The 18,901-nt window shown below is 41.1% G+C and overlaps 1 protein-coding gene across 6 annotated transcripts in view; it reads right to left on the bottom strand.

The window, feature by feature from the left end:
- Positions 1–1,213: 1,213 nt before the first annotated feature.
- The window catches only part of PDLIM7 (PDZ and LIM domain 7), a 77,959-nt gene continuing 60,271 nt past the window's right edge, over positions 1,214–18,901 (bottom strand). For 5 of the 6 annotated variants that reach the window (XM_069971315.1, XM_069971354.1, XM_069971324.1 and 2 more), the window contains 6 exons: positions 12,808–12,848; positions 10,985–11,228; positions 9,256–9,436; positions 7,281–7,401; positions 7,034–7,149; positions 1,214–4,380 (listed from right to left, as the gene is read on the bottom strand). In XM_069971315.1, coding sequence (XP_069827416.1) covers positions 4,294–4,380; positions 7,034–7,149; positions 7,281–7,401; positions 9,256–9,436; positions 10,985–11,228; positions 12,808–12,848 — 790 coding nt within the window. In that variant the 3' untranslated portion in view covers positions 1,214–4,293. The remainder of the gene's footprint in view (positions 4,381–7,033; positions 7,150–7,280; positions 7,402–9,255; positions 9,437–10,984; positions 11,229–12,807; positions 12,849–18,901) is intronic. The other variant, XM_069971333.1, reaches the window with a different exon arrangement.

Here is an 18,901-nt window from a genome sequence, read left to right as displayed (position 1 = left end):
ACAGACTGTTCAGGAGTTGGCGAATGCTTTAGTCCAGGTCTGGGAGGAGATCCCTCAGGAGACAATCCGTCACCTCACCAGGAGCATGCCCAGGCGTTGTAGGAAGGTTTTCCAGGCACGTAAAGGCCACACACAGAATACTAAGCCTCATTTTGACTTGTTTTAAGGACATTACATCAAAGTTGGATCAGCATGTAGTGTGTTTTTTTACTTTAATTTTATGTGACTCCAAATCCAGGCCTCCATTGGTTAATAAATTTGATTTCCATGATGATTTTTGTGTGATTTTGTTGTCAGCACATTCAACTTTGTACAGAACAAACTATTCAATGAGAATATTTCATTCATTCACATCTAGGATCTGTTATTTAAGTTGACAGCACATACTCTCTTCTACCTGCTCCCACTGCCGCCCAGCAGTAGATATGACAGGAGAGCATGATGTGCGCTCCTGTCATCGTATCTACCACTCACCTACTCCCCTGGACCCGACGGCTTCATGTTCACCAGAAGTGGCCAGGACTTTGCTGCCTTCTTCTCCCGCCAACATAGTCCAGACCACTTCCGGTGAGCGTGCATAGCCAGTCAGTACAGGGGAATAGGTGAGTAGTAAATGAAATGACAGGAGCGCACATCATGCGCTCCTGTCATCTCTGTTGCCAGGGGGTGGGTAGGGGGGAACCGTGCCAGCCGACTAGGGGATCCGTGCTACAATCCTCCTCCTTCAGATCGCAGTATGGATTGTGTATATAAGGACTTAGTATGAGAAGGGTCGATAGGCCAGGTTGCAATTGCAACCTCTACAATCCCTTTTTACCACTGCACCTGGGAATAAATGAATAAACTGACAGCTTGGTTGCTATCGTTCTCCCTTGTTAATAGAATGAATCCCTATGCACTCTGGTGAGTCAGTGATGACAGCAGCAAACTTTATCCTCAAGTTCTTTTCCTCAAGTATCATTTGATATATCTGTGTATTTAGTCATAAAATAGTGTTTATGATCTTGGTTCAGAGAGTGTGATGAAGTCCTTTGACAAAAAATAACTTCCCAGGGCTTGTGCACTGTTGATGAATGTGGTATATGCTTGACTAGGGAATAGACTGGCACATTAATAAACTCCCTCCCTATGTCCTCTGCCATTACACGAATATCATCTGCTACAGAACCACTCACACCTAATAAAATAGAAGAGCAAACAGTACACTAATAGCTTATCAACAGAGAAGCATTTATTTGTGTGTTACATTAAAGCAAAGTGACAAATAGTGAGACCTTGAAGATAAAACAACATTCTTGACAGCACATCAGTCTGATGAACGCCTCCATCAATATTATAGCACAGGCAGGTAAATGACTGGAGTGTATACCGCTAGGCAGCCATCACTGAGCAATAATTCACTGCCTTGCTCTTATCTCAGGAAATGATATATAGTTTCCTTTTTTCTTCCAACCTGATAAAGTATGTAGAAAAATCTAAAAATCTAAGACATTTATGCAAATATTGCCTATTTAAATAAGGGTCAAAGTTATGTTATATTATGAGGTTTTGGCACGGACTAAAACCATATGAAATGACAGAAACCCCTGCCAATCAGCCATATGCTGCCAAGTCTACTGTGTAGAACGCTTACAGCAACCTACTGACATTTCACCATTCACACAAGGATTCACATTAGGAGACCATTTCGGCCTGGTCTGTTATCCAATACAGCATACAGATTAGTTAAAGGGGTTGTCAAGGATTAAAAAAAAAAAATACAAAGCTGCTTCCTTCCCGAAATAGCAACACTCCTCAGTTTGTAGGTAGTATTGGAGCTCTGTTCCATTAAAGTGAATGGAGGCAAGTTGTAATACCACACACAACCTTAGGACATGTGTGACGCTGTTTTTGGGAGCAGGCATGTTTATCTACTCTCAGCTAACCCCTCAAAGAAAACCAGGGTTGTTAAACAGGTCTGTGTTATAAAGGACCTACTAGTAGTAGTAATTAGAGATGAGCAAATCTTGAGCACGCTCGGGTTCGTCCAAACCCAAGTGTGCAGCATGTGATTGCCAGTGGCTGCAGCCCTAAGGCTGCCTGGAAAACATGGATACAGCCACAGGGAATCAAATCTTGCACGCTCATCTCTAGTAGTGATATTATACCCATACTGCTAGTTATGCAATTCAGTTTTAGAACATGGCTGTATCCTATGCACAGTGCATCTGAAATGCTATTTCTTTTAGGATAGATAAAGCCTCTACATATGTTTGTAGGAAATGAGAGAACATTTACTCTTTACCAACTATATCTGTTATAGCTGCTCTGCCTGATGTCCTAAAACTGTAACAAGAATCCTCTATAGATAATGTATTCCCCCCATGTTTTTTTTTCTATTGTGTTGCATTACAAGTGGGAAATCAAATGGACTTTAGTTTAGATTTTAGGTACTGACCTGACACAATAGTCCAAGTTCTTCCAGCGGAAAACACTTTGGGGGAGATTTATGAAAGGGTGTAAATATACACCTGGTGTAAACTGCCCACAGCAACCAATCACAGCTCCTCTTATATTTTACCAGAGCTGAAAGCTGAGCTGTGGTTGGTTGCTGTGGGCAGTTTACACCAGGTGTATATTTACACCCTTTCATAAATCTCCCCCTTTGTTTACAAAAATAAATAAATAAAAAGTTGGAGTATATCTGTATTCACCTCCCCTGCCATGAAACTCCCAAAATATGGATAACCGTAATATAAGCCAATTTTTGATGAAAATCTATTTTACATGGGCCGATTGTGGCTAATGAGTGTACCTGATTTGATCTTTTGTGCAGCAGTAAAATTTATAGTGAAATGTTACGGTGACCGCTTGTGCTCAATCAATCATGCTGTGTAAAGTCAATGGAAATGAACACCAATCTTACAGATCAGTGCTCAGTTGTGGCCACAAACGTCTGCGCATTGGGCCATCCAAAAGGCCCCTTTGCCTGCCAAAGATTAGAGACTGGGACAGGGGTTTCCCTTCCAGTAGGGCTATGACCCTAAACATACTGCTAAAGCTACACTGGAGTGGTTTGAAGGGGAAATGTTTATACCTTGGAATTACATTGTCAACACCAAGACCCCAGTTCAGTTTTGAAGCATGACTTGAAGATTGCTGTACAAAAACACGACCCATTTCACTTGAAGGAGCTGTAGCAGTATTTTTTGAAACGATGGGTGAATATCCCAATACCTAAAAAAGACATACCCCAGCAGACCTGCATCTGTAATTGCACCAAAAGGGTGGCTCCACAAAGTTCTCAGCTTTTTTTGTCTTAATTTTTATTTTTGCAGCAATGAAAATATTTGACTCCTTCAAAGCTGCAGGTGTGTTGTATAAATCAAATTGTACACCCCCCCTAAAATCCATTTCAATTCCAAATTGTAATGCAACACTATGGGGGTGGAGGGGGTGAATACTTTCCCTATGCACTACACATTATATAACTACACACAATAAGGTAAAGGTTTGTAAACTGTGTCTCATGTAAACGTCCCCTCGGCAATGTCCCCTTCCACATCATTTTACTTAAACCATTATATGTAAACTAACTGGCTATCTCTTGTAAACTTTTCCTCTCTCGGCCATGTGCCTCTCCTACTCATGCCTCTATTACCTGCAGCTGATGCTTCTATCATGAGCCATTAATCTCTTTCTCAAAAATACTGAATGATGAATAGAACCCAGCATAAGCCATAGAGGATACATATCCTCTGCAAGTGACAGCACTGTTCAATTTAGCAGTGCACCCCAAAGGAAATCATTCTTAGGGACCCATGTACAGCTACAGTATAAAGATATATGTCTATTGCCAAACCCACAGAGACTGTGATGAGGTTCATGAGCATGCTGTACTGTAAACCTAGGGGGATCCTCTAGTTTGCTGGTGTGTCAGATGAAAAATGGTAAAAGCACTTTTCCTTGCTTTATGAACACCTTTAATAACTAATAGACTTTTTTTTAACTCTTTGTTCTGTGTTTAACCTCTGCCAATTCCATCAGACATAAGATTGTATGGCTAATGCCTCAGCACTTTACATTATAAAACTCTAAGACTTTAGTAGAAGCTGAAATGTAATTACAAAAGGATTATATATTTTTTTCAGCATTTTCTTCACTTGTTGTAGCGCTGAAGACTTAGCTGATGTATATATATAGTGGGTCACTAAAGGCTCTTCTTTATTCTTATTCATGCAGGCAGATGTAGTGTGTATGAGGTGTGCATGTCTGTGAAGTTGTGCATGTGCCACCGCGCAGGTGGGCTGCTGATCACACATTGGAGAAGGCGTGGGTCTTGCACAGTGGCTTGTCTTTCTTGGAATAGAATGTCTTGCCTTCCAGATTAGTCTGACATATCTAATTGAAAAAGAAAAAAAAAGTTCACTTTTAGAGCTACATCTCAGTGCTGTAATTCATAAGTCAAGCAGATAATTATATAGGATCATCATGTTTTCATGTTAGTAAATGTGATCAATAACATGACAGAAATAATAGGCTATGAAATCCAAAGGCTGCTGTATCTAAGTGGCTTCACATGGAGAAAGGCGCCATTCTTTCTCCCTTTTCATCACATATTTTCTACCAAAACAATTGTAACAGCCAAATAAATAAATAAATATATATATATATATATTATATATATATATATATATATATATATATACACATACACACACACAAAGACACATATACACACATATATGCGTATATTTTAGATCACAGCAGTTGATAGGTAATTCACCACTCGGTGTCCTTAAAGTGTCACTGCCGTTACAGACCTGTACCGATCGGGATAACAAGCCAAGAGAAGACTGCTGCAGCTCCTACTTTAAGTTTAAAAGAAAAAAAAAAAATCAAGCTCATAATGTAAGTCTATGGAGCCCGACTCTTTTTCTTACACAGATAAGCGAGCGGACACGATGAAGCGTGGTCCTCTCCCCGTTCAATCTTCCAAATTTTTTTTAAAACAGTGACACTTTAAGGGATTAAAAACCACTTCATGTTTTACTATTCATGAAAAGCCCTCCTTTTTTAAAGACTCTAAATTTGTCAACATACATCTCATCAATTCTGCTACTACATCAAATCTGCAGCACTGATGATACGTCAGTAAATTGCATGTAAATGAAGCAGCTATGAGTCCTGCTGTATCATGTCACCAAGCTCAGGAGTCCCAGAAAAGCAATGGCTCGAGATAAACATTACAGGGTCAGCGCCTTTTAACCTATCCAAATATTACAGGAGGTTAGTTGGGAGGTTTTTGTGGCCACGGATTCTTTATAAAAATTTCTAGCAGCCACAAGGAGGCCATCTAATAAAACATAACATAATTGTCGCCTTCACAGGAAGTTATTTTTCACTTGAGAACTTCCTTACCGACACTGGGGAAAACTGTGCAAATTAGCATGAAATTAGAAACAGCACAACATGGCATACAATGTTCTGTACACATGAAGAACCTGTAACTATATCCTTGGCAAGCACCTCTGGAGCACTGTGCCAAGCTTGTACTACCATGAGAACAAGCTGCAGTGATGTCCAATTCTGTAGTAATGGAATCTTCTGAGTGCAGGCTCCATGGCTACATTACAATACAGAGGAACAGGGCAGAACACAGTCTGTAGCTATAATGCTATTAAATCTGGGGCTGTTACAGTAAATAATGAAACTAAATCTGGGGTTGTTACAGGGATTTCATACTATGAATGAATCGTCGTACATACAATCTGGTGTGCAGACACAGTAAGCAAGAAAACTTTTTTTAAACCAGTAGGATGAGAACCTCCAGAGTAACAGATATATATATAATATATATATATACAGCAAGCAGGGTAGAAAGCTGGGGGCACTCACCAGTCAGTTGCAATACTTTCTTCCAAAATGTAGTTAAAATACAGTGATGCATGTCACTCTTAAGTAGATGCCAAACCACTTCACAGTATCAATGTAGATATGACGGCCATTTCGCGTGCATGCATGCTTCATTAGTAATGTAACGCGTGCATGCGCACGAAATGGCCGTCATGTCTATGTTGATACTGTGAAGTGTTTTGGCGTCTACTAAAGAGTGACCTGTATCACTGAATTTTAACTATATTTTGGAATAAAGTATATCACAACTGACTGGTGAGTGCCCTCAGCTTTTCTACCTTGTTAGCTGTTTAAACAATAAGATTTTGTTGTGAGGTGCACCTCCGTTGCAATTTTTCATGGTCCACATTGTGTATATGTCCAGGAAATCTAGCAGAAGCCCACCATTGGAGTAGTGTCAGTGACCTTCTATAGAATATTATATATATATATATATATATATATATATATATGAATACATTACCCATTGGGCCCCATGCAGCAAAAAATGGCTGGTTTAGAGAGTCTGGGTTAGCTTGAAAGAGGTTTTCCAACAAAAGAAAGCTATTATTCCTCCTGCTTTTAATGCAAACTGTCTGCTCTGTTGTCTTAATTAGCCCCACATTCTGTTCCTACTGTACACTCTATTTGAGAAATTCAGCCAATTCTCCCTCTCACTACACCTTCTTCACTATAACCCCGCCCTCAAGGAACCTCAGGATCCTCCAATATAGTGGGAAGAAGATTTGGCTAAACACCAAGATACAGTATATAGAAATAACAGGAAGTCTGTTACTGGATGTACAGTACACTAGAAAGAGAGTTGGGCAATAAAGGCAACGGACAGTAATAAGAAGCTGAAAAAAAGCATGAAAAGTAATAAAATAATATTATTTACCAAAATGTGTTAATTTATTAGACATCTGAAAATAGGTTTTATCATTGGAAAACACCTTAAGGGTAATCTTAACAATTTAAGTATAAGCGTATTTCAGGTACTGTCTATGTCCCAGGCATGTCAACAGACTAGAGACTAATAGGCTCCATGGCATATTCTTTACAGGTCCTGGCGACAGTATCAGAGTCAAGTGTTGTTTTCTCACCTTCTTCATTTAAAACAGCAGAGTAAAGTTTGTGTACAGTGAACATGAAGGCTTACCGCACAGACAAAGCAGGTGTCATGCCAGCTGAACCCTAGAGCTTCCAAGAAACGGTCACCGGCATCAATCTTAAAATCGCAGCCGCGACACTTAGTGCCAAACATCTTCTCATAATCTAAGTAGCAAAAACACCTGTTATTGTTTCTGAAAGGTTTCAGCAGGAACACAGAAAAATAAGGCTCGAGCACTGTCTGATTATCCCATCACATAAGTACACAAAGTTTATGTCAGATGGCCGCATCCTACCTCTTTCACAATATGGCTGGCCTTCCTCCATGTAAAAGGCACGATTGCGAATAGGGGTTTTACAAAACGCGCAGGTGAAACACTGAACATGCCAAGTCATCTTCAGCGCGTGCATTATCTCCTGAGAATGAAAGCGAAAAGAAGCTGGTACGTGGTACAACAAAGTAATCAGATAATGGAGTACACATCAGGCTAGTAAATGTCACAGCCATTTATCAGTATCATCGAAGAAGCCGCCACTTAACCAGGAACCTCCGTGCCAGACATATTAGAAGCAGAACAAAACAGTACATTGGGAAGACGACTGGAATCATAAAGAACAACTCCAACAGCTAGCCCTCTTTTGTTTAGCAGCCCTAACTAGCATGTGTTGTGGCATAATACCCAAGGCAGTTGTACTGGAGGGTTCTCAGGGTTAATATGCCAGCCTGTGGATTCCTGTACACCAGGTGTGCTACCTGGTTATACCTCGAGTTGCCACGATTTTTGACACACTACCGCCAGGTTCATCAGCTCCCTGAGAAATGCAATAGTCACTTTAGGGCAGGGATGGGGAACATTCGGCTCTCCAGTTGTTGCAAAACTGTCAGCTCAGCCAGAGGTGTTAGTTGTTGTGACGCCAGTGCTAGTCCAGCACACAGGTGTGATGTTGATACCTGCTTGTTTTGTAAGGCTGGCTGTATTCCCCAAATGGTCGGTAACCTGCTGGGTTGTTGCGGGTCCCTTGGGCTCTTGTCACTGCAATCCTGAGTGGCATCTGACCCATCCAGACTGTCGGTACTGCCCCCCACAGAAGGGGGAAAAATAACCCAAGGTGTACGGTGGTGTGTATAGGTGCAGACAGAAGATGACAGAGTCCTGTGCGTTTATATAAAAATATAACAGCTTTACTGTAGAACTTTCCCTTTCAGGATACTGCCCTGCCCATTTGAGACGTGTTCCTGACGTGGGTCAGGGTGTTCCTTGGTGACTGCTCTCCCTTGTGTGTGCTTAGCACTGCACAGTATAAGAGGCTGTTTGCATAGAAGAACTGTTGGTCTTTAGTTGCATCTGATCCCACTGGTGGCTAGACTCAAATGACTTGTTTACCTGACAGGGTTCCTGGCATCAGAGAGGCCCTGGCTTAACTTCCGCAGGAACGGTTGTCTTTTGTGTCCTCTCTCACTGAGAACCTAAGTAGGACTGAACTGCACTTCCTCCACCAGTGAACTCCTCCTACAGGGGCCTTTTGTGTGCCTGCCTGTGAGTGGTGGGGATGAGTGTGTGCAGGAGAAAGAAGGGAAAGAATAGATAAAGAAGAAAAGAGCACCTCCTAGTGGTCAGCACCAAACACATGGTACACACATAAACATTAACCCATGACCTTCTTCAGCTGTGCATAGAAATAAGTATATAAGCATATAAAAATACTGACACCTAGTGGGGAAACTTACTACTTCATCCACCAAAGCTTTTTGACAGGTGCAAAGAACATTAACAGTGGGACACCACACCTAGACAGCCAAAGCTTTAGCTTTAGAATTGTAGTTTTGCAACAGCTGTAGGGTTGAAGAATATCCCTGCTTTAGGATAACCTCTTACATAGTCAATCATCAATAGTCTGGTCAATTATAATTGTGCTTCACAAAAGTTGGCCAGTGACTATGTACAGGACCAACATGAACTTGAATGGATCAGGTAATGTTAAAAATGCATTTTTAGGGGGGGCTGAAACACACATGGAAATACCACAATTCAGATAAAACTGTGATTTTCTTAGGCATATGGTGTAATTTCACTTATTTATGAGGAATATGAGGAAGAAGAATGACATGACTTGTAATTACTGTAGAATCTCCAACATGCTTGGAGATTATTTGGGGTTGTGTCATCACACAGCATGACAAAGTGCTGAACACTATTGCCCACATTATGGTTCTCTGTTCTTGAAACAAAGTTTTATAATAGTATTGAATCGATTGTCTAATGTCCTTACCCCTGTAATCTTCTTTTTACACTTGGCACAGTTTGGAGCAAACCTGACGTCATAGCAGCGTGGGCAGAATATAGATCCCTTTTCCTCAAAAAATCCTCCTTCCTCAAGGACTTTGTGACACTGGGAACAAGTAAATTCCTCAGGGTGGTAGTAACGTCCCAGTGCCAATAGATATCTCCCTCTGTAAAGACAGTTCAAAACAACATATTGACCACTCCTTTAAAGTTATTGTCTTGTAAAAACATTTCTGTTTCGTACATTTGTAAGTGTAAGGGCCCTTGAAGACAGCTGACCTGCTGCAGAATTTGAAAATGAGAATTTGCTTGGTTTTTTGCTGATTGTTGGCCCTTTTACACAGGTCAATTATTGGGAACAAGAGTTCTTAGGAATGCTCATTCGGCCCCTATAAAAAAGACTGTGGAAGAGATAGTGGGCCATACTTCTGTTTGTTCTTTTGTTTTTTACTTATATTCTAATAGAATAGGGGCATTTCCTGCATCTCTGTATGGGACAATACAGAAAAGCCAATGGCCATCCAAACTGCGCACATCAAATGATGAAAAAAACAACTGACCTCCATATTCTCCCGTTGTTGCAGTTTTCCTAGCAATGTTCTCGTCTGTCTACCAGCACAAGCAGCATGCATTACAGATACTGCCTGCGCCAGAAGTCCTGTCCCCTTGTCAGCGCTTTGTCGATCATTAAGTGTTGACAGGCGGGCGGGACTTCCAGCGCAGGCAGCATCTGTAACACATGATGCTTATGCCAGAGGACAGCGCCTGTAGAGCTGCAGCAATGGGGGAGCGTATGGGGGATCAGTTGTTTTTTGTTACCCCCACCAATCATTTATTTACAGCATGGGAGATCATTTAATTAAGGGGAGCTTCACAGAGGCCATCTACTAAAGGGGGATGACCTCCACAGGGAGCAATCTACCTACACAGGGGATCATCTACTATATGGGACTTACATAGAGGTTCATCTACTATAGAGGGGCTACACAGTGGGCCATCAACTATAGGGCACCTATACAAGGGGTCCATGTACTATAGGGGTACCTATACAGGGGGCCATCTACTATAGACGGACCTACACATGTGACCAAACACTATGGGGAACCACACATGGGTCATCTACTAAAGGGGGACTACACAGGGGGTCATTTACTAAAGGGGGACCAACACAGGGGGCCATCCATTATAAGCGAACTATACAGGGGCCATCTGCTATAAGGGGACCTTCACAGGGGGCCATTTACTTTAGGGGGACTACACAGAAGGGGTATTTACTATGTAGGGGGAGGTTATTGGAAGAAAAACAAGGTTTTATTCCAGTGGTAGCAGGGTCAAAGTGAGGCGGTGCAGGCGTACTGACACAAGTGAGCTTGTCGCTCTAAGGTTCTGTGCCAGTGGGCTTGCGCATGGGGGTGGACAGCCCAGTGTACATTTAATCCGCCACTGAATCGGACAAGTCAGTTGCAGCAAATATAAATGTGTGTATGTCCTAGTGCCCACCTTGTCCTAGCACCTCATTGCTTACCAGGCACTGTGCCATACATTTGGTAGTAGTACCTAGTATTGCAACTTGTCCCACTCATTTCATTAGGGCAAGCTGTAACAGCAAGTCCCAGGAAACCCCTTGAAGGTGAACTGATGACATTTGGACAAACAGCTACAAGACAACAAAATAGTATGTCTTTAGGCCACTAGAATGTAGAGAGAGCACTTACCGGATAACCTTATTGCACTGGGAACACATAGGAGTCTTGTCACCAGTGGAGGTGGGTTGAGCTGCCTGCAGAATGGAATTGCGGTTTTGGGTAGGGGTGGGGGTTGCTGGTTGACTATGTTTAGTCATTACAGTGGTAGTTTTATCAGGTGCATAACGCTCAGCAAAAGAAGCATCCGTGGTCCAAGGAGGGCGAACCGCAGGTCCTGAGGGAGGTGGTGGAGGGGCTGGGAAATCAGTGAAATCTGGAAAAAGAATAATCATTTCTCAGAGCTGTACACTGTCTCCATAGAAAGCTGCACCTGTTCCATTCATTCTGTCTATTTTCTGTAGTCATTCATTACAATGAAGATAAATTTAGGCATCATCATTGAGCTTTATTCTGACACCCTTTAGGCTGGGTTCACACTACGTATATTTCAGTCAGTATTGCAACCAAAACCAGGAGTGGATTAAAAACACAGAAAGGCTCTGTTCACACAATGTTGAAATTGAGTGGATGGCCGCCATATAACAGTAAATAACTGCTATTATTTCAATTTAACAGCCGTTGTTCTAAAATAACAGCAAATATTTGCCATTAAATGGCGGCCATCCACTCAATTTCAACATTGTGTGAACAGATCCTTTCTGTGTTTTTAATCCACTCCTGGTTTTGGTTGCAATACTGACTGAAATATACATATACTGACTGAAATATATGTAGTGTGAACCCAGCCTCAAACTGTATGACAAAGCAATAGAGCATTGTCTTATCTTAAAGCACTTCACCTGGAAGTAGACATCGAGAGGTGTGCTATTGTAAGACAAGATCTAGTTGTGTGGTTTGGGGGAAGGATAAAAGGGGTAAGGGCAGCTATTCATACACAGCCATGGATGTTTTATGGGCATACAATACATATGTTAGGGGGTATTCCCACAAATGCCCCTAAATAATAGCCAAAGCTTTCATCAGCACTGTAGTCATGGCACAGTGAAGGGAAATGTCGATAACGTCTACATATCACATGTGGGTGTTTGTGCCGCAGACAGAATGAAATGAATACATTTCGAGGATGTAGACATAATAATTGATGGGTATTTCAGAGAAATAGCAGTAATCACTCATTACAATTGTCCTGATTAAAGGGCAGAGACTCTGAAAACATAAATGTAGAACAAAGCCATCTCAGCTGTAGGTAACATAGTGGATGCTAGATGAGATCTCAGAATCAGTGTGTTCTCTACAAGAACATAACATTTTGTACGTATTGGGTGGTAGTTTGGGTCACCAGCTGTGTGATATTCTTAGCTGGTCAAGGTTTTATTTCTCTGTCATGTGAACAGACTTGTCTACCTAATCTACCACCCCTATTAGAGCTGTTGTGTCTATGGGCAGAAATACATATCAACAATTCCATGCATATAAAGTAAGAAGCTCTCCTTTGTCTTCATCTTTATATGTATGTGATTAATTAATAGTAGCCTGTCATCACCTTCATGCTGCCAGAACCCCGAGTCATCAGAGAGGGCTGTGGTGGTTTCTCTCCTTCCCACCAGCCTTGATTGAAAATCTTATCCCTGTGCGAGTATAGAGAAAGATCTACCAATCACGGCTGGTGGGAAGGGTAGAAACCACCACGTCCCACTCCGATGACTAGTGGTTCTGGCAGCGGGAGAGTGATGGCAGGTTCCATTTAAAGCCAGGAATCTAGTCTGACTACTGGGATATGAGGATTGAACAGCTGCTTGGAGTGTGGAGGGCTAAAGAATGGTTTCTTACAGGTTGAAAAAGTAGTAAAGGGGTTTTCTCAAAAGTTTCTGCTAATTTACCCCATCATTTACCTTGGCCAGATAATACAGATACATTCTTCCCCTCTTGCCTACTGGAGAAGAAAAAAACAAGGTTACGATGTTTAATAATGTTCAATGAACATAGATTATATCATGCTATATATAATGCATTAAAATATAATGATGCAATTTGGACATGTAAGTTACTACAGTACATATAGTCTAAATACAGTACAGTAGTCTAAATAACACATAGATTTCATTTCACAAACCCTAAACATATTCTTTATCTCCTATTTCACTTACGTTTGATTCAACTAACCAGGGTGTAATGTCTAGAGTAGGCAGACAGTGACCCCAAACATTCAATGTATTTAAAGTGGTACATTTGCTTTAAGTGTAGCATATGAATAGAACGGCCGGAGCGGGGAAGCCAGTGCCGAGGTCCTTTTTTTAACCACACAGTGCCATTTTTTTTTAGAGGGGCGGGGGTTTCCTCCCACGGGGGGCGGGCCAGCCTGCCTCAAGTGCTTCAGCTCGGTAGTTGAGCGGCGTTGTGCGCGGGAACTGGGTCAAGGCTCAAAGAAAAAAGGACCACGGCACCGGCTTTTTCTGTGTCGGTGCCGTTCTATCGATATGCTACACTTAAAGCGAATGTACCTGATGGAACAGAATTATTACTGTTCCAACGGCAAAGATTCTCTTCTGTTCATTCACTTTGTATTTTGTTAATTGATAAAAAAATAACCTATTAACGCTTCTATTTTACAGCATTCTTGCTTTGCAATATTATTTTGTAGCCTGACCACAGTACCAGAGAGGAACAAAATGACAACCTAGTATTCAGTGCTAATAGTGCTAGCTGTCATTAAGTAGATTTTCAGGTAGGGGCATCAGGACTGTAAGAGAGGTCTGACCCTTTATGTTGCTGCTTTTCCTGTATGTTCCCTGCTGTGGCCATATTCACATCACTGGTGATCTAATGGTAACAACCCATTAGAGAACAGACACCAGTAATCTGTATGGAATGGAAAGGAGTGAAGATGCCTCCAAGCCTTACTGTCAGTTCTAAAAACTTTTGACAAGTCATTTTTTTCAAAACTCAGGGTCTTATTGATGAGATCCTAAGAATTCTAGATGGGAGAAGGGAGCGGCTATGTGCTCAAGTCTCTAGCTTGGTGTTCCACCCTTCTCATCTCATTAAAACTGCTGGAACAAGGACCAGCTCTGCAACCTTTTAGTTTACATGGAGTGGTCAGCATGGGGTTAATGTTGTCCACATTGATGTATCCTGAATTTAAAATATAGTCACTTTATAAATTTAGCACAATTTTAATAGGAAATTAGGGGTAGCCATAAGATTTATTGAGCGCTTATGTGTTTTCTGCAAGCAATGTCCAGCCGGAGAGAAAGGAGTCAACTTCAGAAAATGAAATATAAATGAAGAAATTATTTAATGCTTGGCAAGGTTCACTGTTCTGACCTTGGATATGGATTCTGTGGAAAAGTTTAAAAACAAACGTAACCCGCCTGATCATTCACTGCCCTATATCTGCCATTGTCTTCTTGGCTTCCTATGAGCTTCAGCATGGCTTTAATCTGCATTACAGCATATATAAATCAGTGTTGTCGTCATCCAATTACAGATGCTTATGGGCAAGGAGCCATCAGCACATACACAATCCTTCCAGTATCACAGCAACAATGTGCACACATTAGTGGAGGCAGAGGCTTGCACAAGCTCTAACAGTATCTCTAGAATAAAGAATTTAGCTTCATCAATGATCAATAAAAATGACTCATACTTTTTCTTTTCTTTATTTTTCTACTTTTAACCCATTTTCTAAAAGGCAAACCGAGGAAAAAAAAACATCAACTTTTGCCCAGACATGAAGTTAAGTGGCTAAAGCTGCAGATTTCCAGCCACTCAGAAACCATGCTCCCCCTCCTCCCTGCTTGAGCAGACATCTGTCACCAGCCTCACTTTGTGCAGGAATTGCATTAGGACATGTCATGTCCTGGAGCTCAGTCATTACACATGTTACATAAAAGGCATTGCTCTATTCATGTACAACACAATGGATTTGACTGACGTGCATTCTTGTCTTCGAATACATGTACATAAGAAGAATGTGACTGTATTATACATACTAGTGACAGTAGCCTGCCCTCTCTGCACTAGCTCATGATTGCCGCACTACTTTAGTTTCATTGAATTGATATGGGCTAGAGCGTGTCGCAGTGCTGAGATCAGCATGTTCCTGCAGAATACTAAGATACATCTACACAGAAAGAATGGGGCTCCAGCACTGCCATTTACTGATGAGCAGCTTACTAGACACCAGATATTATTCTAGGGTGTCTGGGGTGTAGTGTCTTCACCAGGCAGCACACACTATTAATAACCTTCTCACCTCCACCTTTTTAGCTCCTAAAATATACCTGTTATAGGACACCAGCATACACGCTTTTTTATTCTTTAACTTTGTTCATTTGCTTGTAGTAAGTATTTAAAGGGTTTTGTAAGAGATGCTATACTGGAGTATCTTAATGAAAATAATCTTATAACGCAGCACCAGCATGGATTTATGAGGGATCGGTCCTGTCAGACTAATCTGATCGGCTTCTATGAGGAGGTCAGTTATAGAATGGACCTAGGGGAGTCTGTGGGAGATATATATATTTAGACAAAGGCACTGTGGGTCTATAAAACGAGGATGCTGGGACTAGGGGAAAATATATGTAAATGGGTAAGTAACTGGCTGAGTGATAGGAAACATAGGGTGGTAATTGATGGAACATACTAAGATTGGGTCGCAGTTACAAGTGGGGTACCACAGGGCTCAGTATTGGGTCCACTTCTTTTTTTATATGTTTATTAATAACCTAGATTACACTAAACTGGGTAAAATAATCACCACATAGGATAATATAATATTACAAAGGGATTTGGAGAAGCTGGAGGCCTGGGCAGATTAATGGCAAATTAAATTTAATGGGAATAAATGTAAGGTTATGCACTTGGGCCGTAGAAAAATAAGTACAGTTATGTGTTAGATAATAAAACACTGGGTAAAACTGCTTCCAAAAAGGACCTGTGGGTATTGGTGAACAATAAACTCACCTTTAGTGATCAGTGCCAGGCAGCAGCTGCCAAGGCTAATAAAATAATGGGATGCATTAAAAGAGGTATAGTTGCTAAAGATGAGAACATAGTTTTGCCTCTTTATAAATCACATGGAATACTGTATACAGTTTTGGGCACCTGTATATAAAAAGGACACAGATTAACTGGAGCTGGTGCAGAGAAGGGCGACCAAGGTCATTAGGGGAATGGGTGGGTTACAGTACCAAGACAGGTAAGCTTTACTCTATTTACTCTAGAAAAAAGACGTCTTAGCAGGGATCTGGTCACAATGTACAAATATATAAATGGACAGTCCAGAGATCTTTCTAGTGATCTGTTTACACCTAGGCCTGTAAATATGACAAGGATAAATCCTCTACACCTAGAGGAAAGAAGGTTTCACCACCAGCACAGACGCGGATTCTTTACTGTAAGAGCAGTGAGACTATGTAACTATCTGCCACATGATGTTGTGATGGCATGACTGATTAAATAAGTTCAAAAGAGGCCTGGATGCTTTTCTTCAAAAATATAGTAATACAAGTTATGGGCATTAGATTTCATGTGATAGGATGTTGATCAAGGGATTATTCTGATTGCCATTTGGAGTCAGGAAGGAATTTTCTCCCTGTGATGAAGCAATAGGCATCTGCTTCATAAGGGTTTTGCCTTCCTCTGAATCAACACAGTAGGGATTCTGTAGGTTAAACTTGATGGATTTTTGTCTTTTTTTAACCTTATTAACTATGTTAATAGTTGAAAAGAAGACCTGTGAAGTTGTCCTGTGATATCTGGCATCAAAAATTTTGCAGCAGACTATGTAAAGAACTATTAGGAATATATAGTACCCTACTTTGTATAGCCCTGTGCAGCAGCCCTTGATCAGAGCAGGGTCTGGAAACTGCAGGGCTGTAGGTAGCAGCAGAGACCCATGTTGCCCCTTACTGCTGCCATTCAATAAAAGTTGAGTGGTAGATAAAAAGTATACAGTGGTACCTTGGTTTAAGAGTAACTTGGATTAACAGCATTTTGGTTTAAGAGCTCACAGTTTTTCAAAATCGTGACTTGGTTTAAGAGCATTGCTTTGGTTTAAGAGCAACCTGTACTGTGTGGAAGGCGGAGCAAGGGAGGGGCATGGTCTGCATAGGGTGGTCTACAGCACTGTACTATGACCCAGGAAGTCTGTCTCACCTTCCAAATCAGGCTGGGGCTTGCATCAGAGGATAGGACTGTGGGGGTAATCTCTTCATAGCTGTAACCACTTTCTCCCCAGACAGAGTGTGCTGCTATACTGTGCCCACATCTGTCCTGCTCATTCCTTCATACTCCCTGCAGTCTCTGTCAGCCCTTGTTTCCCATCCTCTCCATTCCTGCTATAATGTGCCTGCACTCACATTCAGCTATACACACTGCTGCTATAATGTGCCTGCACTCACATTCAGCTATACACACTGCTGCTGTAATGTGCCTACACTTACACTCAGCTATACACACTGCTATAATCTGCCTGCACTCACACTCAGCCATTATGGGGATCTGCAGCTCCATCCTGTGTTTACAAACTGCTGTTGTTTTTTCAGGTTTATGCCCTTACTATACATTATACACCACATACGGATTGCTATACTGTACAGTAACTTATAATATCACATATCCAGCGTTTTCTAAATCTTTGTTTCATTTGTTTTACATGTTATTCAGAATAAAAAATCATTATTTTTGGGGTGTGAAACCAATTTTCTGCATTTCAGTGATTTCTTTATGGGAAAATTTGCTTTGGTTTAAGAGTGGATTTGGATTACAAGCACGTTCCCAGAACGAATTAGGCTCGTAATCCAAGGCACCACCGTATATTTATTTTAATTAAGTTATTTTACTTTGTAATATAATTTTATTAAAACAATATATTTGCAAAAACAAAAAAACTTAACTCTTCAGATTACACCTTTAATAATAAAAGTCTAGTTTCCTAAAGTTTATGGAAACATTAAAAGTTAGTGTATCTACTTTATAAGATGCCTATTCATTATCATCAGATGTCTCACTATAAAACAGAAGACGCGCTGAAGGATGTTTAAAACAAAAACTGTGATTTCCTTGGTATCACACCGAGATGTACAATGACATGTCACTCATGCTGACACTTATCTCACAACGTGGAAGTTCGAAAATGTATAGCTAACACTTTACTACAGCATGATATGCAGTTCTTCTATAATAGGCAAAACAATCGTCCTTGTATCACAGGCAAAAGTAAACTAAATGGCTTAGATTCAGGATAGGAAAAGATCTGATTTATTAATTGTCCAGATCCCAGTGACCCATTATAAATCTAGTTCACAAAATCATATCAATTATTGTTCTTCTCTTATATGGAAGACATCTATACAACAAGAAGGATAATCTGTCCATGTGTTTCGTATAATGGTGACAGAACTACACTACATTATTAAATTGTTTATATTGGTTATTATAGCAGCAAACACAGACCACTGGGCCTTCAAATAAAGAATTGTTAGAAGGATGTGTTATGTCATAACAAACAGTTTTGATTTTAACATGAAATAACATATTAAATACATTTAATCTCATACTAATAGTCAGCATAGCATCATTATAATGAGGGCAATCTTGGCTACCGCCCAGGGCCCTGAGTTCCAGGAGGGCCCTGGGAGATTGCCTACATTATAACCCTGCCTGTCCTGCTGCCTAACAGCACCATGGTCACCCACCACTGCGCTGTGCGCTGGTCCCGTAACTGTGAGCATTCTCAATGAACGTTCACAATTAAACGTTGCTGCCAGGGGGGCTTCTACCATAGAGTGTGCCGCGCAGTGGGATGCCTGTGGACGTCTTCTTAAGTGCTGTCCTCTCTCCCTCTCATGCTGGTCCATGCCGCCAGTCTACAACTGTTTAGGAGAGGGCAGAACTACCACCGCATCAGTGGGCCCGGTACTATCAAGGCTCGACACTCTGAACTGATGTAACTGCAGCACCCCGCGTCCAAGCACCGGGATG

The sequence above is a fragment of the Dendropsophus ebraccatus genome, chromosome 1 (assembly GCF_027789765.1).
Source record: "Dendropsophus ebraccatus isolate aDenEbr1 chromosome 1, aDenEbr1.pat, whole genome shotgun sequence".
NCBI lineage: Eukaryota > Metazoa > Chordata > Amphibia > Anura > Hylidae > Dendropsophus > Dendropsophus ebraccatus.
The sequence above is the reverse complement of the archived record's forward strand: the minus strand, read 5'-3'. Positions and strand labels throughout refer to the sequence as shown.